Raw genomic sequence first — 13,891 nt, 5'->3', positions numbered from 1 at the left:
GGGAGAGAGCGCGAGCGAGGGGGGAGAGAGCGCGAGCGAGGGGGGAGAGAGCGCGAGCGAGGGGGGAGAGAGCGCGAGCGAGGGGGGAGAGAGCGCGAGCGAGGGGGGAGAGAGCGCGAGCGAGGGGGGAGAGAGCGCGAGCGAGGGGGGAGAGAGCGCGAGCGAGGGGGGAGAGAGCGCGAGCGAGGGGGAGAGAGAGGGAGCGAGGGGGAGAGAGAGGGAGCGAGGGGGAGAGAGAGGGAGCGAGGGGGAGAGAGAGGGAGCGAGCGAGGGGGGAGAGAGAGTGAGAGACGGGGAGTGAGTGAGAGGGGGAGAGGGAGTGAGAGTGAGAGGACAGTTAGTGAGGGGTCGGAGATTAAGCCCCGGGTAATGCAGCACCATAAAGGGGAAGTGAGACAGAACACTCGTACCTTTGCTTCTGAGTTTTGGACACTTTCTTCTCCTCCTCCAGCCGGCGTCGTGCCTCTTCCAGTTGTGCGAGTGTATTAGGCGGGGGTAGAGGGGGCATGGCGGGGTCCTGAATGAAGGGGTGTGATGGCTGAGCATTGCCCCGCTGATGAGCACTGCCAACGTGCTGCCGGCTGTTGCGCTCGGCCGCGGAGCCCCTCGAGCAGTCGCTGGTGCCTCCTTTCTTCATACACTGGACACTGGCGGGAGAGAATCGTCTCTTATCACTCCAGCTCTTTGACCTGCGGTCGATAATCAGTAGCCCCCTGCCCCTCCCCGCTTCGCCCCATACTTCACACGTGCGAGCTCAAAACAGCCGAGTGTCGTTTGACCTTGGGAGGCATCGCGCTCCTTCCCGATCTGACACTTTCACAGACACGCGATTCCGCCAGAGGTCAGCAGGTGTCGGAGCTTTGGGCTGGTATCTTTCCTCTCCCTAGCTCGGGGTCGCTGGGGTCAAGTGTAGGGGACCCCAGCTGGGGTCAGCTTCTCTCAGCCCCGACCTCGCTGGTCCATGTGGCTCAGTCAAGTCGCTGCCTTCCCACAGCTGAGTTTTCGGGGAGTTTGTGCTTTTTGACAGCTCTTTGGTGACATGGAATGTAGATCAGCGATGGGCAAACAAAAGCATTTTTCCCCCATATTAAATCTGCTTTAAATTACACCGCCTGAGCTATTCACTCCTAAAAAGAAGCACTTTGAAGTTTTGAGAGGAATTAATAGTGATGAGGGGGAAAAACACACGCACGCACACACACACGCACCCTCAGATACACACTCTCAGACATACGCACGCTCACACACGTTCACTCACACACGCTCGCTCTCACACGTACGCACTCACACTCTCAGACACATGCACTCACACGCTCTCAGACACACGCACTCACTCAGACACATGCACTCACTCAGACACATGCACTCACACACTCTCAGACACACGCACTCACTCAGACACATGCACTCACTCAGACACATGCACTCACACGCTCTCAGACGCACACGCTCTCACACATACGCACTCACTCTCAGACACACGCTCTCAGACGCACACGCTCTCACACATACGCACACACGCTCAGACACACGCACTCACACACATGCACACGCTCTCAGACACACGCACACGCTCACGCACGCACACGCTCTCACGCACGCACACGCTCTCAGACACACACTCACTCTCAGACACACACACTCACACGCTCTCAGACTCACACGCTCTCAGACGCACACGCTCTCACATGCACACGCTCTCAGACACACGCACTCACACATGCTCTCAGACCTGCACGCTCTCACGCACGCTCTCTCACACGTACGCACACGCTCTCAGAAACGCATGCTCTCACACATGCACGCACGCTCTCAGACACACGCACGCTCTCACACATGCACGCACAAACGCTCTCACACACACACGCACGCTCTCACACAGTGAACAGTACCTATCCCGGCCGGAGGCTCAGTCTTTACCTGTGGGGCCTGTGTTTGCTGGGCTGTCGCTCGCTCTCCAGCATCCACTGCCACACGTTCTGGGCCCGGTCTGTTTCCTCACCGGGGAGCTGGGGGCTGGACAGAGGCAGAGCTCCCTCACTGGGAATCGGGCCCACACAGTCCGGCACCTGCGAGCTCCTCTTTGGCAGGGAACCATTCCTGCTGCTGTGGGTCAAACAGAGGGAAAGATAAGTCAGTGGAAACCCCTCGACCTCTGCTGTTCCAGGGAGTGAGGGCCGCCTGTACCCTCCATTTATTAAGTCACTAACACCACATTGACTCTCAGCCTCTCCCGAAAATGCTGGCTCACGCTCAGTTACAGTTCCACAGGCTCCCTCCCCTAACCCAGGAGCACAGAAGGCCAGCTGCCTGGTTGTAGCCTGAGCTGTGATCTTGTGGCTCAGTGCAGGCCACAAATTGAACCCCAGGACTCACCGGGCCTCGTTTCCACCCCCCCACTCCGCCCTCCCCGTGTCACCTCTGTTTAAGCGACGCTCCCTGCCAGTTGCCTACAGTGGGTTGTATAGTAAGCTGCTCCTTCCATTGCCCCCCTCCCACTGTACTGCGTTAACAGATCTCGCCAGAGGCCACTGTTCCCCCCGAGCCAGGGGGCCTTAGGAGCAGAGCAAAAAGGACTAGGCCATTTAGCCCCTCGAGCCTGTTCTGCCATTCAATGAGATCGCGGCTGATCTGTATCTCGACTCCATCCACCCGAGTTTGCAGCTGCTGATCCGTAGCCAGGGAGCGCAGCTGGGGAGTGGGCGAGCGGTGTGGGTGCTGCATGAGGAGGGATTCAGTCATTCTGCCCTCCAGCGTGGGTGCTCAGCACCAGTCCTCGCGTGCAACAATGCCTGCCCGGTGAGGCCTCTGAGCCCCACTAGAAGTCGTAGAACCGCAACCCCCCCCCCCCCCCAAACGGAGGTTAACCTGGGTCAACAGGCAACTCTCGAGCATGCCTCTGAGCGGTGGGGCAAGGGGTTTCGCCATCATTCCCCACACAGGCCCAGCCGCCACTGTGGTAAGTCAGTCAGTGATTGGAGCAGCATTCCAACACCGCTCACACCTGCCCCCTGGTGGACAACTCACGAGCAGCAGTCCTGGCCGGGGATCGGAGCCTGACGGGGGCAGGATGACGATATACTTTTAAAAGTTTGTATTTTTAAGGACAACACATTGAAAAACGACTGTACCCAAAATGTTAACCCGTTAACTGCACTGCACACACAACTGCTGCAAACAAGCAACCGAAAGGAACGATGTAACCGAGGGGAGCAACACCGTCCGAGAGGGACAGCGCTCAGCGTCCGAGCTCAGGGGCCAAGAGCGACAGAGCTCAGGGTCCGAGAGCGAGAAGCTCTGGGGCTTGTTGCCTCCGGTTCCTAATCACAGCTTCCTGAACCTGGGAATTGGGGAAGGGCTGAATTCCCCCAAGGTGCTGTGGTGCACCTCCTAGTGGCCATCAGAAGAACAGCAAGGAGCTTGGACAGTATTAGCAGAGTTACAGATCTGTGGGCCACAGGGAACATACAGAACATTTCCGTAGAGTTATCGAAGGCAATCCCTATCACTTTATGCTCGGTTTTACACATATAACATCATTAGAGAATGTGTTCCATGATTAGCCCCCTGGTGCTTGGTCAGTGTGCTGCTGGGTGTGTTCCTGAGTTAGAGAGACCAGCAGATCCCAGCTTCCATCCCCATTTGTGCTGGTCTCTGCTGGACTGGCAGGTGGGGGTTGCGATAATTGGCCTCTGGGTCAGGGGACAGGGGAATGCATCAGCCAGGGCTCCTGGTCCTGAGCACCATCCTGATGGCCAGGGGTGCTCATGTCCAGGCACCGAGGGTGAACAGGCTGGGGCTGAGCCGTGATGTACCCCATGATTAAACAGCCCACCAATTGGCTAACCGGTCTCGCAAGCGTGCAGAGTCGGGATGGTGGAGGGAGATTGCTGCCCCCTCAAGGAGAGGAGAGGGTGAGTGGGGGTGGGAGCAGATAAAACTTCAAACTAAAATTTTGAGTTCTTACCCAAAGGTGAACTGTTCCACTTGCAGTGCCGGCACTTCAAGCTTTGAGTGGCTGCGACACTTGGTGTAGGAGCAATTGTCCATGCTGCTAGGGCAGAGGCACTGCACTCGCTGGGCAGCCTCGGCTTCAATCTGCTCCTTTGTCTTGGGGGCCGTGTGATGGTGGATGTAGTGATGGTGGACGTACTTGGTGCTCTGTTTGGAGACGTAGCCTTTGTTAGACACCCCCGGAGAGGCTGCCTGGGGCCCCGGGGCCTGTTGAAACTTTGTCCCCCGGAGGCAGTCTGCTGTCTGGGAGGGTGGAGTGTGTCTCCCCACTCCCGGGGACTGGCAGCCTGGAGTTTTCAGCACCCGGGACAAGTGGTCGTCCAGGATGGCCTGCGGGTCGTCGTCACAGTTCCCGGAGGGCAGGAGGGCGAGTGGGTGAGGCTGGTGCTGGGATGGCGTGGCTTCCGTCTCTGTCTGTGCTTTTACTGTGGGGAATTCGCCATCTTCACCTTCATCCTGCAGTCAGACAGAAACGGGCTTTTAATATTCACCGAGAGCAGGCAGAGTCTACAAAAACGATTGCGACGCCACATCCCCCAACTCCTCGTTTACAGATCCCTCCCCCGACCTCTGCAACACTCCTCCATGGGTGTGAGCTCCTGCTCGCTCGCTCTCTCTCCCTCCCTCCAGGTTTTACCCATGGCCAATACTACAATCTATAGGGGCTTAATTTTAACCCAACTCTCTGTGCGGGAATCCCACGGGATCGGGCGGGATGCCGGTTTTACGCCCCGTTTGACTGCGATGGAGAGGAAAATTGGGCGAATGTAAAACCAGCGTTGCACTCGATCCCGTCAGTTTCCTCGAGGGGCGGGTTAGGTTAAAATTACAACCCCACGCCCAAGATTGTGCCACATAAATGCAGACATCCCCCTCAGCCCTGCGGAGGGGCAGGTGCTGGATGTTAGCCTGCAATGGGTCTCAGTATAGTGCAGGCACCCTAGCTCCTCACTCAAACTGTCCTCATTCCCAATCAGTATCTGAAAAGGGACTGCACTGCCTCATCAGAACAGTGGCTGGAGAGAGAAATCGAATAAAATCAGCAGTTACACAGAGAAAGTAACCTTTCACGCAGTATAATGACTCTGACTATTTTAAAAACCAATTGATTTCCCCCACGCTGTTACTGTTCAATCCTTCTTGGAGTTTCAAGAGCGTAGAATTAAAATGACTTTTCCCCTCTCCCGCCCGGCCTGCGGGCTCTGGAGGTGGTAGCCCCTCGGTGAGCTTGCAGTCCTACCTCTTTGATCTGCTGCAGCCTCTCTTCCAGGCTGTCCATGGTGTCTCGTTCCCGCTTGAGCTTCTCCAGCCGGGCGATGAGCTGAGCGGCGAAGGTAGCCGGATCCACGGGCGTCATCTCCTTCGGAAGGCGGTGAGTCCTCTACACGGAGCGGGAGCACAACACAGAGCCCACATTTAGCAGCCCGTCCATCAGCCAAACATTTCGAAGTAAGGGGGGAGGGGTGGGAGAGAGAACGAGAGTGAGAGAGAGAAAGAAAGAGCAAGTGAGAATGAAAGAAAGGAGAGAGAGCGAAGGAGAAAGAGCGAGAGAACGGGGGGAAAGAAAGAGCGAGAGAGAGCGAAGGAGAGAGTCCGCGCAAGAGAGAGCAAAAGAGCGAGAGAGCAAGAAAGAGAGAAAGAACGAGCGAGTGAAAAGAAAACAGAAGCAATGCTTTTGTTATTTTTCTTTTAATGCGCTTGTGTGTTTGGGTAAAGCCAGTTTGCCTGCTCATGGCGCCGAGGTGGGGATTTTAAGAGCTTCTTACAGCGGCCTCATGGAGCGACATCCTTCCCACCAGCACTGGCCTAGGGCGAGAGCAGTTGGTTGGCCTGCTCGTTCCCTCTGTAGTACAACCAGCCCATCAGCAGCTTCACAGAAGTCTCGAGCTCCTTCAAAGGGTGTTGTCTAACATCAAAAAAACATGAAGGCGGGAGGGAAGAATCTTTAACTGAAGTGGGTTATAAACAGAAAATGAAAATTATAAAAAAACGGAGGGAAGATGGAGTCAAACGGGTGCAGATCAGAGAAATTGTGGTAATTTATTTCCTGGCGGCATGCTGGGTAGCTTTGAGGATCTGTTGGCTCAACAGTTCCTGTGTTCTTTTTCACTCCCTCGCTCTCCATTTCTGTCTCTTTGTACAGAGTGTGAAGAGAATCAGCTGCAGGCTACTTGTGCTACACTGCTGGGCTTGGCTGACGAAAGCCGTGGCCATCAAGGGAGAAGGGAGGCTATCTGTGGATCAGGAGCAGAGAATCGCAAGGCAAGGCACGGCCTGCACCAGCCACGGCAAACATGAGAGAGCGAGACAGACCACTGCCAGGGATACCATCCCTTCTTCCCGTCAGTCTCTCGTCTCTCTCTCTCTCGCTCTCTTCAACACCTCCCCCACCCCCACCCCAGGCTCTCTCTCATCTTTTTAAGCTGGGCATCGTACCCACCCGCTGAAGCAAAAAAGCCTTCTCTAAGGCAACGGCATATCAGCAGCAATGATGCGAGGGGGAGAGAAAGAAGCAGCTCTGCTGGAAGTTGTCACTTTACACACTGGCCGTCTTCTATTCAGCTCCTGATCAAAGCACAGCCTGGCAGAGAATGTCGATTTGGGAGCCCCAGGACAAAATAATCTCATTTACAAGCTCGGGCAATAGAACTTTCGTTGTTTCCAATTTTTGTTTTTAGAAAAAAAAAACACATTTTGGAGACAACAGCTCGGGAGCCTTTCTTGCCGGGTGAAAGAGATTTTTGTGCAAATTATTTTTTTCTTGGGGAGGGAGTGACAAAGATTCCGGGTCGGGGGGTGGCGAACTGCAGCAAGGGGTCTCTATACAAGGCCTGACAATGTACAGTGGCAACCTGCTTATCACACACACACACACACACACACACACACACACACACACACACACACACACACATATATATACTGGGGTACGGGTCCCACAGACATTGACTCTCACTGGGGTACAGTTCCACAAACACGGACTCTCACTGGGGTACGGGTTCCTCAAACACGGACTCTCACTGGGGTATGGGTTCCACAAACACGGACTCTCACTGGGGTACGGGTCCCACAGACACTGACTCTCACTGGGGTACGGGTCCCACAGACACGGACTCTCACTGGGGTACAGTTCCACAGACACTGACTCTCACTGGGGTACGGGTCCCACAGACACTGATTCTCACTGGGGTATGGGTCCCACAGACACGGACTCTCACTGGGGTACAGTTCCACAGACACGGACTCTCACTGGGGTACAGTTCCACAGACACCGACTCTCACTGGGGTACGGGTCCCACAGACACTGATTCTCACTGGGGTATGGGTCCCACAGACACGGACTCTCACTGGGGTACAGTTCCACAGACACGGACTCTCACTGGGGTACAGTTCCACAGACACCGACTCTCACTGGGGTACGGGTCCCACAGACACTGACTCTCACTGGGGTACAATTCCACAGACACTGACTCTCACTGGTGTACAGTTCCACAGACACTGACTCTCACTGGGGTACAGTTCCACAGACACCGACTCTCACTGGGGTACAGTTCCACAGACACCGACTCTCACTGGGGTACAGTTCCACAGACACTGACTCTCACTGGGGTACAGTTCCACAGACACTGGCTCTCACTGGGGTACAGTTCCACAGACAGACTCTCAATGGGGTACAGTTCCAGAGAGACGGACTCTCACTGGGGTACAGTTCCCACAGACACTGATTCTCACTGGGGCATGAGTTCCACAGAAACTGACTCTCACTGGGGTACAGATCCACAGACACTGACTCTCGCTGGGGTACAGATCCACAGAGACTGACTCTCGCTGGGGTACAGATCCACAGACACCGACTCTCACTGGGGTACAGTTCCACAGACACGGACTCTCACTGGGGTACGGGTTCCACAGACACTGACTCTCACTGGGGTACAGTTCCACAGGCACTGACTCTCAATGGGGTACAGTTCCACAGACACTGACTCTCACTGGGGTACAGTTCCACAGACAATGACTCTCACTGGGGTACAGTTCCACAGACACTGACTCTCACTGGGGTACAGTTCCACAGACACTGACTCTCACTGGGGTACAGTTCCACAGACACTGACTCTCACTGGGGTACAGTTCCACAGACACTGACTCTCACTGGGGTACAGTTCCACAGACACTGACTCTCACTGGGGTACAGTTCCACAGACACTGACTCTCACTGGGGTACAGTTCCACAGACACTGACTCTCACTGGGGTACAGTTCCACAGACACTGACACTCACTGGGGTACAGTTCCACAGACACTGACTCTCACTGGGGTACAGTTCCACAAACACTGATTCTCACTGGGGTACAGTTCCACAGACACTGATTCTCACTGGGGTACAGTTCCACAGACACTGATTCTCACTGGGGTACAGTTCCACAAACACTGACTCTCACTGGGGTACAGTTCCACAAACACTGACTCTCACTGGGGTACAGTTCCACAGACACGGACTCTCACTGGGGTACAGTTCCACAGACACTGACTCTCACTGGGGTACAGTTCCACAAACACTGATTCTCACTGGGGTACAGTTCCACAGACACTGATTCTCACTGGGGTACAGTTCCACAGACACTGATTCTCACTGGGGTACAGTTCCACAAACACTGACTCTCACTGGGGTACAGTTCCACAGACACGGACTCTCACTGGGGTACGGGTTCCACAGACACTGACTCTCACTGGGGTACAGTTCCACAGGCACTGACTCTCACTGGGGTACAGTTCCACAGACACTGACACTCACTGGGGTACAGTTCCACGAACACTGATTCTCACTGGGGTACAGTTCCACAGGCACTGACTCTCACTGGGGTACAGTTCCACAGGCACTGACTCTCACTGGGGTACAGTTCCACAGACACTGACACTCACTGGGGTACAGTTCCACAAACACTGATTCTCACTGGGGTACAGTTCCACAGACACTGACTCTCACTGGGGTACAGTTCCACAAACACTGATTCTCACTGGGGTACAGTTCCACAGTCACTGATTCTCACTGGGGTACAGTTCCACAAACACTGATTCTCACTGGGGTACAGTTCCACTGTCCGGTTGCATGCGGCTATTCTTCATGTCCTGGGTGTCAGCAGACTATCGGTATCAGAGGAGAACCTGATCATACTTTCACTTGACCCATGCACGTGAGCACACATGCATCCCCACTTATTCCAGGAGGAATCCTAGAATTTACAGCACAGAATGAGGCCATTTAAGCCCATCGTGTCTGCGCCAGCTAACAAGGGGCTATCCAGCCTAATCCCACTTTCCAGCTCTTGGTCTGTAGCCCTGTAGGTTATGGCACTTCAGGTGAACATCCAAGCACTTTTTAAATGTGGTGAGGGTTTCTGCCTCTACCACCCTTTTTAGGCAGTGAGTTCCAGACCCCCACCACCCTTCTGGGTGAAGAAATTTTTCCTCAAATCTCTTCTAAACCTCCTACCAATTACTTTAAATCTATGCCCCCTGGTTGTTGACCCCACTCTATCTAGGCCCCTCACAATTTTATACACAAGGAGTCAGTGATGTCAGGAGCGCTGGGTCTAGTGGTGGAGCCCAATCATCAGCTAACTCAGGGTGGAACCTGGGGTGGTCCTATTCTGTGTGGCTCAGTACTACGCCAACTGATACCAATCAGATCGCAGAGCACAGATTTCATGTTAAATTACTTTTGGTTTGGTTACTAGTGCCACCCCTGAACAGTTCGCAAACCGCAAACACACAGGTGCACATCTGTAGGCATCTCTCTCCCAGAGTGGAACGCAGGGCTGCCCCAGGGAGATCTGAAACCAAGCTGATATAGTTTCAACCACATCTGAGCAGGGAATCTGCCCCGAGATCTAGAGTCACGTTTATATAGTGCAGGATCCTGGTGCGGTGGAATTTGTCATAAATGACATTAACACGCACAGACCCCAAATGTTGCATTGTACACAACAACAACATGCATTTATACAGCGCCTTTAATGTAGTAAAACGTCCCAAGGCGCTTCACAAGAGCGTAAATCAGACAAAGGTTTACACCGAGCCACTTTAAGGGGATATTAGGACAGATGAGCAAAAGCTTGGTCAAAGAGGTCGGTTTTAAGGAGCATCTTAGAGAGAGAGAGGTAGAGAAACTGGACACACAGGAGGCGGGCGCCGGGACACTTACAGGAAAGTGAGGTAGTGAGACTTGGCCGTTAGCCTTGACACTGCGGTGCATTTCCCGCTGTTGCTGCTTCTTATGTCGGTATGGAGGGATCCCATCTCTGCAAAAAAAAAAAAACAGAATGTGAGAGGAGTGCGGGAGGATGAACGGTACGTCCTGCGTGTCACCCAGGGCGGAGATAGCCACAGGCATTCTGGGGAACCCCCCCCCCCCCCAACCCCGTTCTTCACTGCCTGTGTTAACCTGCTCCTCCCTTTGTACTGATGTGCTTGTCAATTTCAGCTCACATAGAACGCTGCAATCAGATTCAAACCAGCTTCTCGATCGTAGAGACCTGTCCAGAAAGATAGGAGAGTTTAAGACATGGAAAGGGACAGATCCTGTAACCACCTAAAAAGGTAGCAGAAATATTCCAATTATTAAAGGTAATGCTGTGCTTTATTGTGGGATGTTCACTCACTCCCCCGACCTCCCTCTTCCACGTTCTACAACCGCTGACAGGCTGGGCCATCAGACCCCAGGGTGCAGGTTTTGGATTTCCAGGCTATGAACCCTTCTATTTGTTGGCCAGTTACTATCAGTTCCCCCCAACCACTCACTAACTGCACCCAAGAGGCCCCTGCCAGAGTCCCACTGAGGTGGCCAGCCACTAGAGGTCATGCGAGAGCAGTGTGATTGTGTGGCAGCTCTCTCGCCTCTGAGTCAGAAGGTTGTGGGTTCAAGTCCCACTCCAGGAGACTCGAGCACAAATTGCATGTTGACACTCCCAGTGCAGTACTGAGGGAGTGCTGCACTGTCGGTGGTGCCGCCTTTCGGACGAGACGTAAAATCCGAGGCCCCGTCTGTGCTCTCAGGTGGATGTAAAAGATCCCATGGCACTATTTCGAAGAAGAGCAGGGGGGGGGGGGAGTTCTCCCTGGTGTCCTGGCTGATATTTATCCCTCAAAAAAAATCACTAAAACAGATTATCTGGTCAGCTGTTTGTGGGAGCTTGCTGTGCGCAAATTGGCTGCTGGGTTTCCTACACTACAACAGTGGCTACACTTCAAAAAGTACTTCATTGGCTGTAAAGCGCTTTGGGACGACCTGAGGTTGTGAAAGGCGCCATAGAAATGCAAGCTCTTTTTTCTGCTGTTTCCTGCCCACAATAAGGTCCACCCTTTCGCCCCAAGATAAGCTACACCCGCTCTCCCCTCAAACAACAGGCACAGGTTTCTTCCTCACGAGGGTAAGTGCAGCACCACCAGGATATTGAACATTTAAAAACACAATGGAAGGGGGGCGGAGGAAATTAAATGTTGGCCCTCCCCTCCCCTCCTGGATAAAGCTGATTATAAAATTGGCGTTGCCCACTTGAAATAACATTTGAGTTTAACAATTGACAACAGCTGCCTTATGCCAAAGATCCTGTGCCAACTACCTGCCAGACAGCAACCACCATCTCAATATCTTCTGAGTCCAAGTGAGATTCATTGCTGTCACCAGAAGTTCAGCAAAGTGGGCAGTGTGAAATCTTCACACTGCTGCAGAACTATCCAAATTTGTGTTATAAAAAACTCAGTGGGATGTGCAATTCATGACTTCATGATCAGAATATTCCCGGTGGGCTGGAATTACCCACAAATAGCACAAATTCAAATGAACTGTTAAAAGTTTCTGAAGGATGCCTGGCCAGTGGTACGACACCTCCCGAACGTTTGAACTCGGGCTGTGCCCAGAGAGAATATTACCAGCTGTACCTGGTCATGAATCTCATCAAGGCTCATGAAGTAACACTGGGCGGCCAGCTGGTGGCGCTGTCCAAGGAGTATAAATACTCGGGCGTGGGCCCAGCTTGCTCAGGATGTTTCTGTAACCAGGAACTAGTGATGTAACTAGAATCTCATGGTTGTGAAACAGTTGATTAAAGCCTTGTTTTATACTCAAACCAAGGGCTCAGTAGTCTTTTTACATCATACCTCACCTGGGTGAAGCAACAGTGGTAATTCCAGATCTGCAGGTGCTGGTGGTGATGTGGGTGCAAGTAATTGAAGCGATAACATTAAAAAAAGCGATACTGAAAGTGTTTCGGCTGGTGAAGATGTTTTTTTTTCCTGTCGCAAAATAAGCACAGAGAGCACTCACTGCCTAGCGAATCTGGAGGTGGAAATAATCTCAGGGTTTTTGGGCCTACCGTTCTCCCCACCCCTTAACAACGCTCCCAAGGCAAGCAGCTTATGTTTCGAATCAGCTATCGAGAAACCTTCCTGAAGCGGTATTTTAAATAAGCCTTTAAACTGGACCCCGATCAGTTTGTGGCAACCTATTGATTTAATGTTGCCGGCACCAATCAACTGCCATTTAAAAGAGGCCCAATTATCTAACCGTTTAAGGCCCAGATGTGCGTGACCTGGGCCTGATGCAGCTCCTCTGCTGCTTTGAAAGGCTCAAACTCATGCGCATATGCGCCTGGCGTCTTTTAGTTGGCAGCTGTTCTGAAGCAAGCGTCTGATCTTGCCAACATCAAAAGCTTGGTTTGTAAGATAAGGTAATGTTTGAAGTTTGCACAGCAAGCCTGCCCCCTGCGTCAAAACCAAATCCATAAATAAGATATAAGCGAGAGAGAAGAAAAAAACAGCTCTCGCCTTTCCCTGATTATCGAGAAGAGGAGAAATCTACATCGCACCTTATTTTAAACAGGAAAGTAAACTCTGATCAGAGAGATTGCCTCCGCATCTCATTTATCCCCGTGTTAAAAGTGCCTCTACTTGTTAATTAGAGCTTGTTTTGCCTTCTGTTGATAAACCTCCCTCTCCCCCCATCCCCATCCTGTGCAGAAACAAAGCCAGTCGGTGATTGCCAGTCCTGTTTGTGCAAATTACTCATTTCTTGCTGTTCATCCTGTGCTGTTAAACAACAGGTTTTAAAAAAAAAATGAAGCTCCATTTTTAGTTTTCAGCCCTCGCCCGCTCCAAACCAACTGTAATGCAGCAGGTGATAAGAGTGCAATAGCATGAAGTTTGCAAATCTGGGTTTCTGCAGAGGAACATGGTAAACTCCAGATATATACTAGCTGGGGGGGCCCGGCGTTGCCTAGGCTTTTTTTTTTTTTTTTTAAACGGCAGTTTGCAGGGCTGCGTGGTTGACGGCCAGCCGCTGCCGCTCCCCCGCTCTGTGTCTCGGGCTGAGCAGTTGTCAGGCCCGGCCCGAGTGACCCCAATTCAGCTCCCGCTCCGGCAGGCCGGGAGCGGGATACTGTGCCGGAGCCGCAATGTGGGGGTTTGTTGTGCTGGTGCTGTCAGTATTTAAAAATGGCGGCGACGTTTCGGGAGGCTGCAGGATTAGGCCCACCCACACACGGAATGAAACGCCCCCCGTGACGCACCGATTGGTCAACCATCCAGGTCACTGAACTGTAGGATTGGTCAACCATCACGTCACTCAATGCTAATGAGCGGTAGGATTGGTCAACCGCTAATGAGCGGATTTTTGAATGTTTTTTGTATACTGTCCAAACAATGTTTGTCTGACCAAAAAGTAAATACGCCTATGACACTCCCCTGATCATCAGCTTTCTTTTGATATAACATATGTGTAGGTACGCTCTATAACTTTTGAGTGTATAGCGGACAGACAGACAGACAGACACCACTATCCTTTTATATACAATAGCTGGAGTGCCCGGCGGTGCCAATGGTTT

General features: G+C 52.7%; 1 protein-coding gene across 1 annotated transcript; it reads right to left on the bottom strand.

Moving 5' to 3' along the window:
* Positions 1-340: 340 nt before the first annotated feature.
* On the bottom strand, positions 341-10,948 carry LOC147080152 (axin-2-like). Its single transcript, XM_085981247.1, has 5 exons — positions 10,216-10,948; positions 5,255-5,395; positions 3,968-4,470; positions 1,921-2,106; positions 341-647 (listed from the first exon to the last, which is right to left on the bottom strand). Exons 1-5 carry the CDS (start codon positions 10,402-10,404, stop codon positions 356-358), a joined length of 1,311 nt encoding a protein of 436 aa, XP_085837373.1. The 5' UTR covers positions 10,405-10,948; the 3' UTR covers positions 341-355.
* Positions 10,949-13,891: the final 2,943 nt, after the last annotated feature.

The sequence above is a fragment of the Somniosus microcephalus genome, unplaced genomic scaffold (genome assembly GCF_052327205.1).
Source record: "Somniosus microcephalus isolate GS21.2 unplaced genomic scaffold, FLI_Smic_1.0 scaffold1985, whole genome shotgun sequence".
Classification (NCBI taxonomy): Eukaryota; Metazoa; Chordata; class Chondrichthyes; order Squaliformes; family Somniosidae; genus Somniosus; species Somniosus microcephalus.
Note: the sequence above shows the minus strand (reverse complement) of the source record. Positions and strands in the feature narration are given on the sequence as shown.

What these genes read in the sequence shown, in the direction of transcription:
- LOC147080152 (XM_085981247.1), bottom strand. Translation starts at nt 10,404, where the DNA reads ATGCCTGTGGCTATCTCCGCCCTGGGTGACACGCAGGACGTACCGTTC. An exon ending in TCTCACTACCTCACTTTCCT is followed by an intron (nt 5,396 to 10,215) that starts GTAAGTGTCCCG and finishes CGCTCCGTGTAG; the next exon opens with AGGACTCACCGCCTTCCGAA. An exon ending in AGCAAACACAGGCCCCACAG is followed by an intron (nt 648 to 1,920) that starts GTAAAGACTGAG and finishes CTCTCCCGCCAG; the next exon opens with TGTCCAGTGTATGAAGAAAG.